At 44.4% G+C, this 17,926-nt stretch overlaps 1 protein-coding gene across 1 annotated transcript in view; it reads left to right on the top strand.

Moving 5' to 3' along the window:
* SASH3 (SAM and SH3 domain containing 3) overlaps positions 1-17,626 on the top strand; it is an 81,556-nt gene extending 63,930 nt beyond the window's left edge. Inside the window, exons 4-8 of the mRNA XM_082263614.1 lie at positions 2,938-3,067; positions 12,491-12,648; positions 15,769-15,975; positions 16,195-16,345; positions 17,113-17,626. Coding sequence (XP_082119740.1) covers positions 2,938-3,067; positions 12,491-12,648; positions 15,769-15,975; positions 16,195-16,345; positions 17,113-17,300 — 834 coding nt within the window. The 3' untranslated portion in view covers positions 17,301-17,626. The remainder of the gene's footprint in view (positions 1-2,937; positions 3,068-12,490; positions 12,649-15,768; positions 15,976-16,194; positions 16,346-17,112) is intronic.
* Positions 17,627-17,926: the final 300 nt, after the last annotated feature.

The following is a 17,926-nucleotide window of genomic DNA, read 5'->3' as shown; positions in this document are numbered from 1 at the left end:
TAGCGGCAATCATCAGGGTTGGTTTAGGGTTAGGGGCAATAATTTGAGTTAAGGCTAAAGTTAGAGATTGGATCAAAGGTTAGGGTTAGTGTTAGAATTATGATTAGTGTTATCAGCAATCGTTAGAGTTAGTGGCAATCATTAGAGTTAGGGTTAGCAGTAATCATTAGGGTTAGGGTTAGCAGTAATCATTAGAGTTAGGGTTAGCAGTAATCATTAGAGTTAGGGTTAGCAGTAATCATTAGGGTTAGGGTTAGCAGTAATCATTAGGGTTAGGGTTAGCAGTAATCATTAGAGTTACGGTTAGCAGTAATCATTAGGGTTAGGGTTAGCAGCAATCATTAGGGTTAGGGTTAGCAGTAATCATTAGGGTTAGGGTTAGCAGTAATCATTAGGGTTAGGGTTAGCAGTAATCATTAGGGTTAGGGTTAGAGGTAATTGTTAGGATTGCATTCTAACCCTAACATTTACTGTTAACTCTAACCCTAACGATTGCCCCTAACCCTAACTTTAACTCTAACGCTAACATTCAACCCTTGCCCTTAACCCTAACCCTAACATGTGACATTGGACATATAGAGTAGTGATCGACCGATATTGTTTTTTTATTGCCAATACCGATACCAATATTTTGGACATCGAATAACGGTATCGGCTGATATCTGCCGATATTTTCAGACATTTAAAAAACATTTTTTTTTTTCTATTTATTTTTTTTACACAGGTACTCTTGTGGAGGGATCTGGAGGTCTAAAAGACCCCAAACCTCTCCTCTGCACTTAAAAGCATTCAAAACGCCCAGAAGTGATGTCATGACATCACTTCCGGGTTTTTACACGGAGACCCGATCAGAGCCGAATGCGGCTTTGATCAGGTCTTTGGCGGCCATGCAGGTAGGATGCCCGGGTCTCCCGGTGGAACGGGAGACCCGGGCGAGACTATGAAGTCCCCACCCGCTCCTTGTAATGACAGCCGAAGAGCTTCTCAGCCACATCGGTTGTCATTACAAGAGAGCCGACCGTTGGCTATGGACGCCGGTACCTGGGTGATGCCTCTAGCTGCAGGCATCACTCCGGTACAGCACTTTCCCGAAATATCCGCAATATCGGTAACCTCCGGGGGCGATTCTGATATATCGGGGGAAGTGCATATCGGCCCTCAATATATCAGCTTTGCCGATAATCGGTCGATCCCTGATATAGAGGTTCCTGCACTACTTTGATGCGACTTGTGTGGCAGAGAGTGTAAAGGCGCATGAAAGTGGCACTCCATAAACAGAACTGTCATACTTTGCTAATAACCAAAAAAAAAAAATAAAAAATGCAAAACACATAAAAGACACAACACTAGTGTTTTTGATGCGCGATCATTGAAGCCTATTACACGTAAACTGCAATCTGCTGTGGGAAAAAAAAAAAAGGTTCCTGACCCTTTCCAAAAAATTTCACCGGCTCAAAACACACAGGTGTGAACTAGACCCATAGGAAACCATGTTAACCGCTTGCCAACCGCAGCATGACTATTTACTGCTTTCTTTTTATAATCCTCACTGTCTTTCAGCTCTGTTAGGGAACTTTTCTGCGACGGTCAGCCCCTACTGGGCAAAGCGACGTAGGGGTACGTCGCTCGCCCACGAGCCTCTAGGGGGCGAGCGCGCTCCGCCTGAGGCGCGCTACCGCCCCCGCTCATTCACTAACATCCCTGCGCGAGTGACCGGTGGCTCCGATGTCCGCCGGTCACTCGCGATCTCCCGCTGGAGAGGAAGAAAGGCAGGCGGCTGATGTAAACAAAGCCGCCTGTCATTCTCCCTGGTGTAACTGCAGAGATCATACGATCCTGCTATGTAGGATCGTATGTCTCTGTGGTTACATCAAAAGCCACGCCCCTTGACAGTTAGAAGCACGCCCCTAGGGACACACTTAACCCCTGGATCTCTAAAAAAGTTAACCCCTCCCCTGCCAGTGTCATTTTTACAGTAACAGTGCATATGTATAGCAATGTCACTGGTACCCCCAAAAGTGTCAAAAATGTCAGTCAGGGGTCCGATCTGTCTGCCGCAATGTCGCAGTACCACAAAAAAAATCGCAGATCGCTGCCATTACTAGTTAAATAAAAAAACGATAAAAATGACATAAATCTTTCCCCCAGTTAGTAAACGCAATAACTTTTGCGCAAACCAATCAAAATACGCTTATTGCGATTTTTTTCACCAAAAATTTGTAGCAGAAAACAAATTGGTCTAAAATGTTAAAAAATTTTGATTTTTACATTTGTTTTTTTGGGAATTTCATATAAAAAAATGTGAAAAATATTGTTATTTTTTCAAAATTGTCGCTCGTTTTCTTTGTTTATAGCGCAAAAAGTTAAAATCGCACAGGTGATCAAATACCACCAAAAGAAAGCTCTGTTTGTGGGAAAAAAAAGGACGTCGATTTTTATTTGGGTACAGCGTCGCACGACCGCGCAATTGTCCGTTAAAGTCACGCAGTGCCGAATCGCAAAATAGGCCCTGGTCTTTGAGCAGCCAAATCCTCCAGGGCTTAAGTGGTTAAATGGACTGTACTGCATTTCTGCAAAACGCACTAAAAAACGCATAGGTGTGAACCAAGGGTTAATGTCCATGCAAGTGACACAAAAATCTGCAGATCTGCAGAAGTGGCGTTACACCGCTGGGCTGTGCATTATACCCAATGTAGGCAACATCAGCATTCCAGGGGAACTACAAATCCCATGAGGCATTGCAAGGCTTGCAGACACAGGCCTGACTCCCAGAGGCTGAGGGATGATGGGATTTGTAGTTTCACAGTGAAGTGCTGGGATTGCCCACCCCTGCTTTATACCTGACACGTCTGTTTCACAAGGCTTGGCTGTACTGTTATGTATTGTATGTATTTCACCCCTGGGTTCCCCTTTAACCTTTCTCTTTTTGTCCTGTAGGGGGAGACGGGAGAGCCCGGGTCATTGTCTCCGACATCTTTAGACGGCAGTTTGGATGGGAGTTTCCCTGGGAAACTGTCTGATCTGGAGGACAATCAGCACACATCTGTCAGCAGACAGACCTCCACTGGTGAGTGTCTGTGTACTTCCTGCAGCAAGACGATGGAGACTGCAATCCGGGTAACACCGGGAATTTATTTGTATGTGGATCTTTTAGTGAATGCATCCAAAGTAATATGTCCGATATTTATTATCTCTCCCAGAGATCACAGCACCCCCCTGACAGTGCTTTCATCTGCTTTTCTCTCCAGAAGGACGGCGCCATCTTTGTTCAGTCATCATTCACTATTTATATCCTAGACTGAGATGCCAGTCATGTGAATTCTGGTGTTGTGTTTGCAAACGTCTGACACAGATCAGCCCCTGCGGCAGCTTCTCCTTTTTGTGACTTGCTAAAAAGTTAAAAATCTTGCAGTCTGATCACTGGGAGGAGACTAAGTAAATTCTTCCTCCGGCCTGCAGCAGACTGATGACATTGTCGCAGCCTAAAAAAAGTCAATGGGGGAAAGGAGACTGAGGAATCGTCTTCTCCTGCCTGCCGTAGATTGATGACATCATCTCAGGATAGGCAAAGTCACTGGGGCAGAGGAAACTAAGGAAATGCCTCCTCCTGCCTGCAGCAGACTGGTGACATCATCTCAGCCTAGGCAAAGTCACATGCGAAGAGGAGACTGAGGAAATGCTTCCTCTTGCCTGCAGTACAATGATGACATTGTCTCAGCCTAGGCAAAGTCACATGCGAAGAGGAGACTGAGGAAATGCTTCCTCCTGCCTGCAGCAGACTGGTGACTTTGTCTTAGCCTAGGCAAAGTCACTGGGGAAGAGGAGGCTGAGGAAATGCTTCCTCCTACCTGCAGTAGAATGATGACATTGTCTCAGCCTATGCAAAGTAAATGGGGGAGAGGAGACTGAGGAAATGCCTCCTCCTGCCAGCAGTAGACCGATTACATTATCTCAGGATAGGCAAAGTTACTGAGGAAATGCTTTCCCCTGCCTGCAGCAGACTGGTGACTTTGTCTTAGCCTAGGCAAAGTCACTGGGGAAGAGGAGACTGAGGAAATGCTTCCTCCTGCCTGCAGCAGACTGGTGACATTGTAGACTGGTGACATTGTTTTAGCCTAGGCAACGTCACTGGGGAAGAAGAGACTGAGGACATGCTTCCTCCTGCCTGCAGCAGACTGGTGACATTGTCTCAGCCTAGGCAAAGTCAATGGGGGAGAGGTGACTGAGACAATGGTTCCTATTGCATGCAGCAGACTGGTGACATTTTCTCAGCCTAGGCAAAGTCAATGGGGGAGAGGTGACTGAGAGAATGCCTCCTTTTGCCTGCAACAGACTGATGACATCATCTGAGCCTAAGCACAGTCACTATTTTAAAGTATATATTATTCAAATACCAGATGATAAAATTTACTAGGCACATGCCAGCAACAGTCTTTTCAAGGTCAGCACTGTGCATTTATTAGGGTCATGCACTGACATTGTATCCTTCTTTACTAAGTCCCCCTCCCCTCCCCAAGACTGCGTTCTGAATCGTGTCACGCAGTTCTGTTTGCACGATTTTACCGCGATTCATCGGGTGACAATCGTGGCAAAATTGCACCACAATTTAGGTGCCATTGAAAAAAACAGAGATCGCAAGTGCGTCCTGTGTCTTGCGGCAATTCGGGATTGCGGCCACTCCGCCCGCAATCCTGAACGCCATGGTGTGAACAGAGCCTTATGGTTCTTCTTGTTAAATTGAGCAGAAAATGTGAACGTTCACTTCTTGAAACAAAGAGAGGAGACTTGGTGAGCAAACAAGAGTTTAATGCTTTGGAATAGATGAATCCCCATTTATATAGACCAGGGGTCTCCAAACTATGGCTCACAGCACCCCCAGCTGGCTGGCAATGGATGTGTCAGTCTGTGTATGGTAATATGGGGGGATAGGCACATCCACTGCCACCCAGCTGTGACCTTCCCCGAGTCCCCAGAGCAGATCACCTCCCTCCACCATGGATGGTTGATAGAATCACCAGCCTGAAAGATGGAGGGAGACTCTGTTGGGCACACATGGATGCAAGGGGGGACTCTGTTGGGCACACATCGATGGTAGGGGAAACTATGCTAGGCACATATGGATAAAAAGGGGGGGGGGGGTTGGACTCTACTATGCCCATATAGGCGCAAGTTGAGACTGCTGGGTACTCCTGAATGTAAGGGGGACCTCTGCTGGGAACACATTTTTGGGTCAAATGGGAGAATCCAACGCTGTGAACTTCCATTTGTTGAAAAATCAGATGACCCAATGATGGAATGAATGTTTATCTGGCAATCAAATGAATATCCAGGGTGAACATACTGTAGATTAGTGGAATCACAAAAGTGATACACCCTGTAATAATCATGTTACAATATTTGTGGGATCCCTGGCGGATCTTCCAGAATTCCTAGGACTTTTCCTACTTCCAAGACTTCCATAGTTCCCAGTATTGATGCCCTATGTAACCCCTGACCAAAAGGATATTTAAACTTCAGCCTGTGAAGTATCTGGTGCTGTGCATTATCACCAGCTACCTGAGAGATAAAGTGCTATAATACTTACCCGAATTGACCTGGCCTCTCTCTTGCATGCTGCCTACCTTGATCCCTGCCTGGACCTGATTCTTCTTTTGCTTGCTACCTACCACAACCTCTGCCCGAACCTGACCACTCTCTTACCTGCCACCTACCATGGCCTCTGCCTGGACCTTACTACTGTCTTGCCTGCCAACCACCTTCCACCTCTGCCTGGACCTGGCTATTCTCTGCCTGCTGCCTGGCTCAACCCCTGCCTGGACTTGATTTCACTTTTGCCTGTTGCCTACCACACCTGCTTGGACCTGACTACTCTCTTGTCTGCTACCTGCCACATCCTCTGCATGGACCTGACTACTCTCTTGCCTGCTACCTGCCACATCCTCTGCATGGACCTGACTACTCTCTTGCCTGCTACCTGCCACATCCTCTGCATGGACCTGACTACTCTCTTGTCTGCTACCTGCCACATCCTCTGCATGGACCTGACTACTCTCTTGCCTGCTACCTGCCACATCCTCTGCATGGACCTGACTACTCTCTTGCCTGCTACCTGCCACATCCTCTGCATGGACCTGACTACTCTCTTGTCTGCTACCTGCCACATCCTCTGCATGGACCTGAGTACTCTCTTGTCTGCTACCTGCCACACCCTCTGCATGGACCTGACTACTCTCTTGCCTCCTGCCTGGCTCAACCGCTGCCTGGAACTGAATGCTCTCTTACCTGCTGTCTGGCTCAACCACTCCCTGGATCTGATCTCTCCCTTGCCTGCTGCCTACAACATCTGATTGGACCTGACCACTCTCTTGCCTGCCACCTACCATGACCTCTGCCTGAACCTTTCTACTCTCTTGCCTGCCACCTACCTTCAACCTTTGCCTGGACCTGACTATTCTCTTGCCTGCTGCCTGGCTCAATCCCTGCCTAGAACTGAATCATGGGTGTCCGTAGAACTTTTTTCAGGGGATGGCATCATTTTAAGGTCACCCATGCTCCGCCCCTTTTTGGCAATGCCATGAAGGTGACATCAGTCACCGCATGAGCCGTGACTCCTGAGTATTTATTTTTAAAGGGGAAATGACAGAATTTATTTTTAACCACTTGCCGACCGCTTACCGCATATATACTGCGGCAGGGTGGCTCTCCTGCGCAAACCGACGTACGGGTACGTCGGCCGCGCGCACGGGGGAAGCTAGGGGGAAGCCAATGATTGTGTCAGGTGGCTCCAATTGATCGCCTGACACCTGCAATCGTTCCCCGCTGAGAGAGAAGGACGGTCGGCTGTTGTAAACACAAGCCACGCCCCCCCCACAGTTAGAATCACTCCCCTAGGCTTACATCTAACCCCTTGATCACCCATAGGGTTAACCCCTTCCCTGCAGTCGCAGTCCCGCAAAAAATCACAGATTGCCGCCATTACTAGTAAAAAAAAAAACAATAAAATTGACATAAATCTTTCCCCTAGTTTGTAGACGCGATAACTTTTGCGCAAACCAATCAAAATACGCTTATTGCCATTTTTTTTTTTACCAAAAATATGTCGCAGAAAACAAAATTGACCTAAAATGTTAAAAAATTTTGATTTTTAAATAATTTTTTTTGAGAATGTCATAGAGCAGAATGTGAAAAATATTGTTTTTTTTTTTCAAAATTGTCGCTCTTTTTTTGTTTATAGCGCAAAAAATAAAAATCGCACAGGCGATCAAATACCACCAAAAGAAAACTCTATTTGTGAAAAAAAAAGGACATCAATTTTATTTGCGTAAAGCGTCGCACGACCGCGCAATTGTCCATTAAATCAACGCAGTGCCGAATCGCAAAATAGGGCCTGGTCATTAAGGGGGCAAATCCTTCCAGTCTTAAAGTGGTTAAAGTGTTTGTTAACCTAAAAAAAAAAAAAACAATATTGATCCTGTTCCCTTAAAACATTTTATACAGCAAAGTGCTTGTTCTGCATAATTTAGCCCCTTCTATCACCTAAAATACCTGGCTGATCCTGCCTGGCTATGTCCTCCCCTCTGTAAACTGACCACGGTATACAATGGCTGCTGAGCCCTGACACCGTGGTCAGTTTACATTGGTTAGTTTGCGTGCCTCCTTCATCCGCAACCCTCCTGTCCTCCTTTGTCCTCTCTCCCCCCTCCCTCCCTGCCTGTCTGCTCCTGTGTCAGTGCCCGCCCCCTCCCCTCCTGCTGCTGTAGTTTCATTTAAAGTTTCATATCCTGTCTACAGTCTGTTTAATAATCATGTGTGCCCCTGTGTGTGTGTTTTTAAAAAATAAGCCGTTCTTTACCAGTTTTCAGAGCGCTTAAAGCCACTCACGTGACACACCTCCTCTCTCCTCCTCTCGGCCTTTCCTCCTCCCCTCCCGATTGACGTCTTTGGCCCTGCCCACTGCAGGCAGCTGTCAGAAGGGGAGAGGAAAAAGCTGGTGGGTCAGGTGAGCGCCGATCGGTGCTCCGAAAACTGGTAAAGAATGGCTTACTTTTTTAAAACACATACACAGACACAGGGGCACAGGCAGACAGGATTATAAAACAGACCAGGCAGGATTGTATAATTCCAGGGGGGGGGGGGGGCACTTGCCATGAACTGAATGCTCTCTTACCTGCTGCCTGGCTCAACCACTGCCTGGCCCTGATTTCTCTCTTTCCTGCTGCCGCCTACAACATCTGCTTGGACCTGGCCATTCTCTTTTCTGCCACCTACTATGAACTCTGCCTGGAACTTACTACTCTCTTGCCTGCCACCTACCTTCAACCTCTGCCTGGACCTGACTATTCTCTTGCCTGCTGCCTGGCTCAGCCACTGCCTGGACTTGATTTTACTCTTGCCTGCTGCCTACCACACCAGCTTGGACCCAACTACTCTCTTGTCTGCTGCCTGCCACAACCTCTGCCTGGACCCGACTACTCTCTTGCCTGCTGCTTGCCACAACCTCTGCCTGGACCTGACTACTCTCTTGCCTCCTGTCTGGATCAACCCCTGCATGGAACTGAATGCTCTCTCACCTGCTGCCTGGGTCAACCACTGTCTGTATATAGTGAGTTAGTATGGCTCTAACGAAGAGGCGATACAAGATACCTAGTTAGAAAAATTTATTTCAATTTAATTTTAAAAAAACTTTGGCGTTGTCTTGAGGTTGCATCTTTGGCACTCCTATTGTTCAAAAGGACTTTGAATGAATAATATTTTAATACTCCTTGCCGTCTATAGAAATAAAGATATATCTATTTTTGTATGATTCCGATAAGAGCAGCATACTTGTTTTTTCTCTTTTTCTTTTTTTTTTGTGCAAATATATTTTATTGGGTAGAAGAACGTACCCACCTAATTTATGGTGAGTCTGCATCTGATAGGGGAATAGAAATACGTAGTAAAAAGCGTTGCAAATGATATCTTTTATTAGAAGCTTTGAAATAGGCCTGTTTTGTTGAGATTACAGTTTTATCCTATCACCAGCTAAATAACTGGGTTGTTTAATTATAAAGAAATCCCTTAGCCTGAACTTCTACAAAACTTCCCTCATGAACATTAAAGTAGAATGCTAACCACATTTTATTTTAGTTCTAGATAGTGGTGAGAAGTTAGAACCTTTCTTAGATACTCATAGGTGTGCGCAGCCTATTGCATTAGGGCAGGGTTTCTCAACCAGGGTTCCATGGAATCCTAGGGTTCCTCCTGAGGTTGCTAAGGGCTCCTTGAGCAATGGGCAATTTCTGCCTCTCCGATAAGTTCCCAATGACACCATTGTTCCTTTTAGCTCTCTAAAAGGGGGTAATTCTTCCCAATGATGACAAGAGTAAGGAGTATTCTTCCCACTGACTGTCACACTAATATGTCATGAGTTGTAGACTTTTAATTTTTAGCAGGGGTTCCCCGAGACCAGAAATTTATTTCAAGGGTTCCTCTGTATTGAAAAGGTTGAGAGAGGCTGCATTAGGGTTTGCACCCCAAAGCTCAAACACGCATGCGTGTGTTAGTAGGGCGGTGGACGATGTCAGTAGACCGTGTCAGTAAAGCAGTGGATGGTGTCGATGGAGCTGTGGACAGTGTCTTTAAGACAGAGGATGGTGTCAGTCAGTAGAGCAGTGGGTGGTGTCAGTAGGGCAATGTATGATGTCAGTAGGGCAGTGGACAATGTCAGTAGTTTTTATTTTGAGTCTCGGTTCACACTGAGGCGACCTGTGAGGCGACCTGGTCGCCTCACAGGTCGCCGTAGGTCGCCTCCCATAGGGAAGCTGCGGACCCGTTCTAATAGGAGCGACACAAGTCGCTCCGACTTAGAAAAAGGTTCCGGAGCTTCTTTGGGGCGACCAGGAGGCGACCGCCATAGACTTCAATGTTATGAAGTCCGTGGTGGCCGCTCCGAGGTCGCGGCGCGCTGCTCGCACCGCGACCTCGGAGGTCGCGGTGCGAAGTAGCGTCGCCCCTATGTGAACGGGGCCTTATTGTTATTTTTTTACAAGTTTGTTTAATTATCTTTTACAATATTATTTTTATTATTTCTTCAAAATTTTATTATAAGCCCCTTTGGGGGGTGGGGGGCTTTGGTGAAGTATCAGGGGTCTAAACAGAGAGACAGAGAAAGGGATTGAGGACAGAGGTTCCCAAATCCCTTTTTTCTGCAGACTCAACTGAAATGGATAATAAGTCAATGGGAAGTGTTCTGTTCTGTTGAGCGGCTTCCTGTTAATTCACAAACTGAAGCATTGAATACATTTTCATTTACTATGCTTCAGTTATGAATGGACACAGGAGCGATCGCAGTTGGTACCGATCACTCTCTCTGTCCTTGTTGAAGCTTTTGCCATCACTTCCTGGCCAAGAGACACAATAGGAAGTGAGAGGGAATTTCTCCATAGTGAGGGGAACTCCCCCTTTAGACAGCTGTCATTAGAACAGGTATTCCCATTGGAATATTTCCCTTTTGTTCCTGTTCTGGTAACATCTTTAAAATTTTGAATTTCCCACCACTTTTTGGCGATGGTCACCAGGACAAATAGAAAAGGTAAATCTCTCAGTAGGTATGCAAACATTTAAAAAAAATGCAAGTGATTCTGGCTCTAACCCACTGGAAGGAAAAAATATGAAGGCTGTCACTGGTGAACTTCTAATGAAAATGCTATTTGTCTGGGTGACTCAATACATTCTGAAGGTCTGGTAGATGTGTGATAGTGCTGGACCAATGGGAATGGAATTTAATTTTAAAGTTTTTAGATATATATATGTATGTAAGTTAGTTCCCCTTTAGGGAGGTGAATCCTTGGCAGAAGTATGGCATATGTGGACCTGGTTCTGGTCCTAGGCATGCCAGTGTGAACATTCTAGCAACACTGTCGTGGAAGGTTTCCCCCAGAAGTGTAAGCCCACTGCCGGGTTCGCGATAGTGCAGGGCACCACGGAGCAGGGTGAACCCCACTGGAGCTTGCTGGAAGAGAAGGTCTTGGAAAATGGATCTGGATCACACAGGAAAAGATTGGGCCAGAGTGTTGGATCAGAAGTTGCTTAAGTATGAGGATGGGTCCACCTGATAGCTGATGATGTGGGATCTCGGAGTTTAAGAGCCAGCCAGTATTCACCAGGGACCCCTTCACACAACTGTTGGGCCCTGTTGCATGCTGACCTCGGGTCTCGACATCCGGGATCTCCCTGCTTTTGGCACTTCAGACCATGACAGAGAGGACACCAGGAACACACCAGTAGCAAAGGCAGGAAGCAGACATAAACTACCAAGAACACACCAGAGGTCAGGACAGACAGCAAACAGGGATTACCAGGAACACACCAGGGTCAGGGCAGGCAGCAGACACATACTACCAGGAACACACCAGGGGTCAGGAGGAGTAGCAGATACTGATTTATAGGAACACACCATAGGTCAGGACAGACAGCAAACAGGGATTACCAGGAACACACCAGGGTCAGGGCAGGCAGCAGACACATACTACCAGGAACACACCAGTGGTCAGGAGGAGCAGCAGATACTGATTTACAGGAACACACCATAGGTCAGGGTGAGCAGCAGACATTGATTTCCAGGAATACACAAGAGGATAGGGCAGGCAGCACACACATGTTACCAGGTAAACACCAGAGGTCAGAGCAGACAGCAGACATGGTGTATCATAAAACAAGCCAGAGGTAGGTACGCAGGAATCCAGTGGTTGAGGATGCAGACTAGAGAGCAGGTATAGTTAACAGGGGCATGGCAGCTAGCTTATAATAGCATTTTTCCAGGAAATCAGAGTTAAAATAGGCAGGGCAGTAGGAGGAAGCCACTCTGATTCACTGCTGGCTGACAAGGACATAGGACATCAGCGGAATTGATTGTGACCAGTCAAAGGGAGGATGCCACTTTTATTGGCTGTGCATCATAAGGGTAAGCAGTGGTCTGACTGTACACAGCCATGACACTCCAGTAAAACCTGGAGGTGCGAAAGACCGCTAACCAAAGAAGCCAAACTGGCTTCAATGGCTGGACTGTGGAAGCCAAGTAATGGTGACAATATTTTAATCTAATTACCAAGCAAATGGAATGTTTGTACAAGGTGTTCCTAACCACACATCCAAAATACTTTCTTAAAGAATGGATAGTATGTGATCACTGAGGCATTTTGTAATACCACCTAATAGTGTAGGGGTAGTGGTGATGCGCAGTGTCTGAGCATGAGGCTGGCAGGTCCTGCAAACCAAAGGAATTCTGAGGGCACTTCTGAGTGTAACTGAATGTGTAATATTGAAGAGTCACACCATAGCATTAAAGTCCAAATTTGGCTTATTGTATTATAAGGTCGGGCAGAGATTGTATAAAAGGCCAACAAATACAACCAGATAGTAAGGTGAATGGTCATCCTAATGCTGACCCTTTTAATTTTCCATATACATTTCTCTGTGTTCCGTTGACAATCATTATGCGATCTGTTTACAGGCAGCGAGTTGTACAGCCCATCTTATGCCCATAGCAACAGAGACAGCATCAACATAGAGAACCTTGCCCCGCCATACACTGGGCCATTCTGTGGGAAAGCCAAGGTCCATACTGACTTCACGCCGAGTCCATATGAGAAGGATTGCCTCAAACTCACAGTAAGTTTTAAAGAAATCTTTTTGAAATGTTTACATTGTTATCTTTATTTCTGCACAAATCCCTAAAGTAGAGAAGTACAGAAACCTTTTGGAAGGTCTTCAATCGGTCTCTTCAACTTGTCAAAACTAGACTTGAGGGCCTTTAGGTCATCATTTATAAAGGGTTCCCAATAGTTTGTCCTTGAATGTATGTAATTGATGGGATGTGGACATGTCCTGCCATTTATTTGTAACCCTCGCAATCTCCAGGTAGTAATAGTCACATCTAGCTGCATTGGTTCCAAAATGTTGAAGATGTTTCATAGCCTAATCAAGCCAAATTTGGGTTCCAATGAGTGTCAGGAAGATACCCCAGCATTAGTGCCACACGGGTAATGCAGTCCCAGTACTCCAATCACCATGGAATGTATCAAGGCTGAAGTTGATTGTGCAAGAAACGGCTAGGAGGTGCAAAAGCTGTGGAACCAATTACACAATCCCATCAATTGGTGGAAGGGAGACTGCAACTGGTATTAACCCTTTGATTTACATAGTTGATGCTGTAAATTGCTAATTCACAAGGATAGGGGGTGTTAAAACAACATTATATGTAGATAACAGATAGCATTGAAGGCCCCAACCCCGAGGGATGGCCATTCCATTTTGACATAGATGACCTTCTTCATGTGTCTTATGAGCCAGTTGTTCTCTCTGTCCAAAATGTGCCTTGTACTGTCCTTAAAATAATATCCAAGGTTTAGGAATACTGCTGAGTCCTGACCTGTAGAGAGTCAGGACATCTGTTTGTTGAGAGTTTTATTTTTTTTTCCCGCAATGTACAGAAGTTTGCATTACTCACTACACGGCAAAATCTTTGGTTTATTTTAAACCAGAGGGATAAGGTATTCAAGCTGTATTATCCAGTAAATTTACATCAATTTCCCAAAAATGTTATTTTAAACTACAAGATCCCTCAATGGTGCCTGTCAAAGAGATCACACATTCTTCCATTTTTTTCTTTCAAAAGTGTATCTTTTTTATGTATTTTTTATTTTTTAATATTCGGGTGAGAAACATCACATGGTACCATATACATCAAGTCAAGATTTTGTTTAGTCACCTTGTGAACCAGAATCAAAAGTGTATATTAATAATGGTCAAGTGATGATCTATGTACCTTTGCAATGTGTTATGATGGCACAGGTACATAGATGACATCTTTATACTTCTTTTATGTTTAATGTGATCCAAATAAACAATTATACATCAAAGTATAATACAATACGTAAACAAACTGTAGAAATAATGGAAAATAATAAAATGGTCCTGTTAAAGTATTCATACCCTTCTTATATTATTATCCCCTTTAGCATCAATGAAAGTGTGCAGCCTTTTGTGATAGTTGTGAATGTGGCTTTTTTTAAAGTTGTAAAGTTGCCCAGACTTCATAAAAAAAGCCTTCAGGTCTTGTAAAATCTTTGGTTGTCCAGCTTGAACTGCATATTTAAAAACTGAATATTTCAAAAATGGCTCAGTATTGAGATCAAGAGATTGTTAAGGCCACTTCAGGACCTTCACCTTTATTTCCTACTGTAGACTCTAAGGGTCAACAAGACCTAGTGTTTAGAATTATTCTCATGTTGGAAAGTCCAAGTGAGCTCCTGGCACAGCTTGACTTATGAATACAAAATTCCCCCCCCCCCCCCCATGGTTTGATAATATGCTGCATTCATCTTACTAACAATTTTGACGACATTTCGACTAAATTCCTAGTGTACATTTCCCACAAAAAGCAGAGATGCACCACCACACTTCACACTAGGAATGGTGTGCTTCCCAACATTAAAGCGTTTGTAAAGACAATTTTTTTAAAATTAAAATAATAAACATGTTATACTCACCTGCTCTGTATAATGGTATTGCACAGAGCAGCTCCGAACCTCTTCATCTGGACCTTGGCTCCTTCTCTTCTGTGTCTACCCCCAAAGCAAGAACTTGCTATGGGAGCAGAAGTACAGTCTTGTTCCCAAGCTGGGATGTGTACATCCCTTAATGCACACAGCACAGCTCGGCCCCACCCCCTGCTGGCCGTATTTGACTGACATCAGCAGGAGCCAATAGCTGCCGCTGTTTTCAGCCAAGCTTGTAAGAGTGAGGTGACCAACCTCCAGACCAGCATAGACGATACACTAAAAAAATTGTTTAGCTGATTGGGATTTTTTATCAGGACCATACAAAGTGTAATGACAATTTACTATAAAAAACATATTAATTTATGACACAAATAAAATTCATAAAAATGCCCTACATAGATAAATAAAATACACAGTATGCATATTGATGTTCCCTTCTTGGCTCTCTGAATAGCATTGCAGAACCTAGTCACCACAATAATAGTAAATTAATATCAGTTATCGGAGAGATGGAGTCCTTCGTGAGCCAAAGTTCTCAACGCCTTTCGTTCACTACCCAATTTCTTCAGGAGTAGGAATTAGAAGAGTATCAAGGTGAGATGACCAGGTCTAGGGAACTGAAGTATGCGGGCAGCCACTAACACCGCAGAATAAGGACATAAACTGTCCCTAAAAAACTGGAGGAACCATCAGAAACCAAAGAGAATGCAGATAGCGGATGTCTTCAGAAAATATGGTAAGAACATACCTATAAATAGAGAAACGCATATCTGCCGATGGATGAGCCAACTTGCCCCTACAGACTTTCAGAGATGAAACTGATGAACCCCTCTAATCCTCTAATGTGATGATCCAACATTGACCATCTTTTAGGACAAGAGGATGCCTTAGCCGGCGTTATTTACCACACATCTATTGTGTATAGGATTATAGGAGGGTCCACTGGTTTCACTTCTAGAAGTCTGCAGGGGCAAGTTGGCTCATCTATTGGCAGATACACAGTATATCTCTCTATTAATGGAACATGGATAGAGGTAGGCAGAGAGATTATGGCGAGGTGATCTTACCGTTGGAGTATTCAAATCATATAGAAAGCCATGGCTGACTCAGTTCACCAGGCTCCACCTATCCCTTAAGTATAACTTTCGGATGGATTGATTCTGTAACTCAAAATAGAAAATAGGTTTTATTGAACCTCTGGAGATTCCCATTTTCTGTTTGCTTTCAGGTAGGAGACATCATCAACATCATTGAGAAACCTCCAGTCGGTACCTGGACTGGCATGTTGAATAACAAGGTGGGGTCATTTAAGTTCATCTACGTAGAAGTCCTACCCCAAGAAACAGAGACCCCCAAAAAAGTCCGGACACATGGAAGGAGCAAAAAATCACAACCCAAGACACTGAAGGAGCTGCTCGAACGTATTAACATGCAGGTTAGACTTCACTCCTTATTATCGGTTAATTCTGATTAAAGAGCTTCTTTTTCAGAGCAAACAGGCTGTTACAAGGAAAAGGTTATGGAAGGTAGATACTTTGTTTCTTTTATCTAGATTATGAAAGTTTTAAGGTAATCTGGAATTATAGTGCTTATAGTTAAGCCCCTCCCATGCTTAACCGAACGAAAATGTTATAACCATCCCCTCTTTTCCCAGGAACACATTGCCACCCTCATGCTGAATGGTTATCAGACAATAGAGGACTTCAAGGATCTGACTGAGAGCCATCTGCTGGAATTAAACATTACAGACCCTCAACACACTGTTAAACTGCTGACCGCTGCTGAAATCCTGCTAGATTATGACAGTAAGTAACGGCTTGGTTCCTCACTCATTCAGATACACTCACTGTCACTTATCTGGAACCTCTACCTATTCCTGCACCTTTCCTAACCAGCCAGGCTCTCCCTACCTTACTGGCTCACTGAGGGTGCACCAAATGATGTCAGCCACTATAGTTAAAGTGTCCACCTTTAGGATGGCCACCCAGATCTCACAGGATTTCAGTATCCACTAGGACATAGGTGCTCAACCTGTGGCCCTCCAGCTGTTGTGGAACTACAATTCCCATTATGAGGAAACTCCTTGCTTGCTCTTTAAAATCTTCAAAGTGTATTGATTATCCATAAAAACACAGTAACAGACAGCAGATGTAAACATGTTTCAGCCTCGTGGGCCTTGTTCACTACCATTTCAACTACAATTCCCATCATACCTCTGCCTTTTGGAGTCACACTTGTAACTACTATCCTTGCAATGCCTTATGGCATTTGTAGTTCCGCAACATCTGGAGGACCACAGGTAAGCACTCAAGCACTAGGGTCACTGACCTTTCCCAAGATGGCAACCTAGGGGCCAAAATAGGAGTCATTTTCTCACTGTTGGGCTCCTGCCAACCTAAATAAACTGCATGGTGCCACCTTAAGGTTGGAGGAAATACTGCAACCTACCCCTACCTACAAGCATAACGTCCAATAAGCGGCCAAACACACAGCTAAAATACATTATTTTGCTAAATCGTCCCCCCATCAAAGGCTCAAACTAATGAATGATTTCACGATTGCTGTGTTGCAGCCACCGACGAATCAGAAGAGGTGCCCGGGACATCTTTAGCAGATCAAAATTCTCACCTACCCCGAGATTCAGGTTGCTACGAGGGACCTGACAACCTTGAAACCAGTCGTGATGAGTCAGATGGCCCAGAGGAGAACTTGCAGAAACTGTCCTTAGATGACAACGAAGTGACCACTCAGGAAGGATGACTTCTTATTTTTTTAAATTGATGACATGAATAAAACTGCATCACTTTAGGTCGAACAATATTGCAGGATCAAATGAAACAAACAAAAAAAACAAACTGAAAAATCTCGACTCTTTCATTCCAAAGCTTGCATGTGGAAACCGCTGGGCGTTTTTTGACATGAAATAACAAGTATTGTCTACTTTTGTTTTTACATTTTGTTCGTTTTTATATATATTTTTTTGTTTTCTACAATTCTTACTTTGAGGTTGTTGCTATAGATTGTCGTTATTACATTATATCAAATAGAATTCAAAGAATTGTAAGTTACATGTTCCAAATATTAGAGTGGACCACCTACTGGCAATATGCAACTTTTCTCACAAATGGAGATGGCAAGAGAAACAACCATGTTTTCCACAGGCCCTTAATTATACCTCTTCTAGACTGTGTTATAACTAAAGGTTAAACTTTTTTTTTTTTCCGCTTTTTGGTAGAGTTGAGAGGGATTAGAACACTCATCAGGTTTTTATTGCTGTCTGTGTACCTGGTAGGGAGATTCTGCCTCTCCATCTGTCTTGGTGACCTTTCATGTGAAAGAAAATCCCACATTTTGGGTTGTTACCAAAAAAGAAATAGAGGGAAAAA

This window comes from Pelophylax lessonae (assembly GCF_965119305.1).
Source record: "Pelophylax lessonae genome assembly, chromosome: 7".
Lineage (NCBI taxonomy): Eukaryota > Metazoa > Chordata > Amphibia > Anura > Ranidae > Pelophylax > Pelophylax lessonae.
Note: the sequence above shows the minus strand (reverse complement) of the source record. Positions and strands in the feature narration are given on the sequence as shown.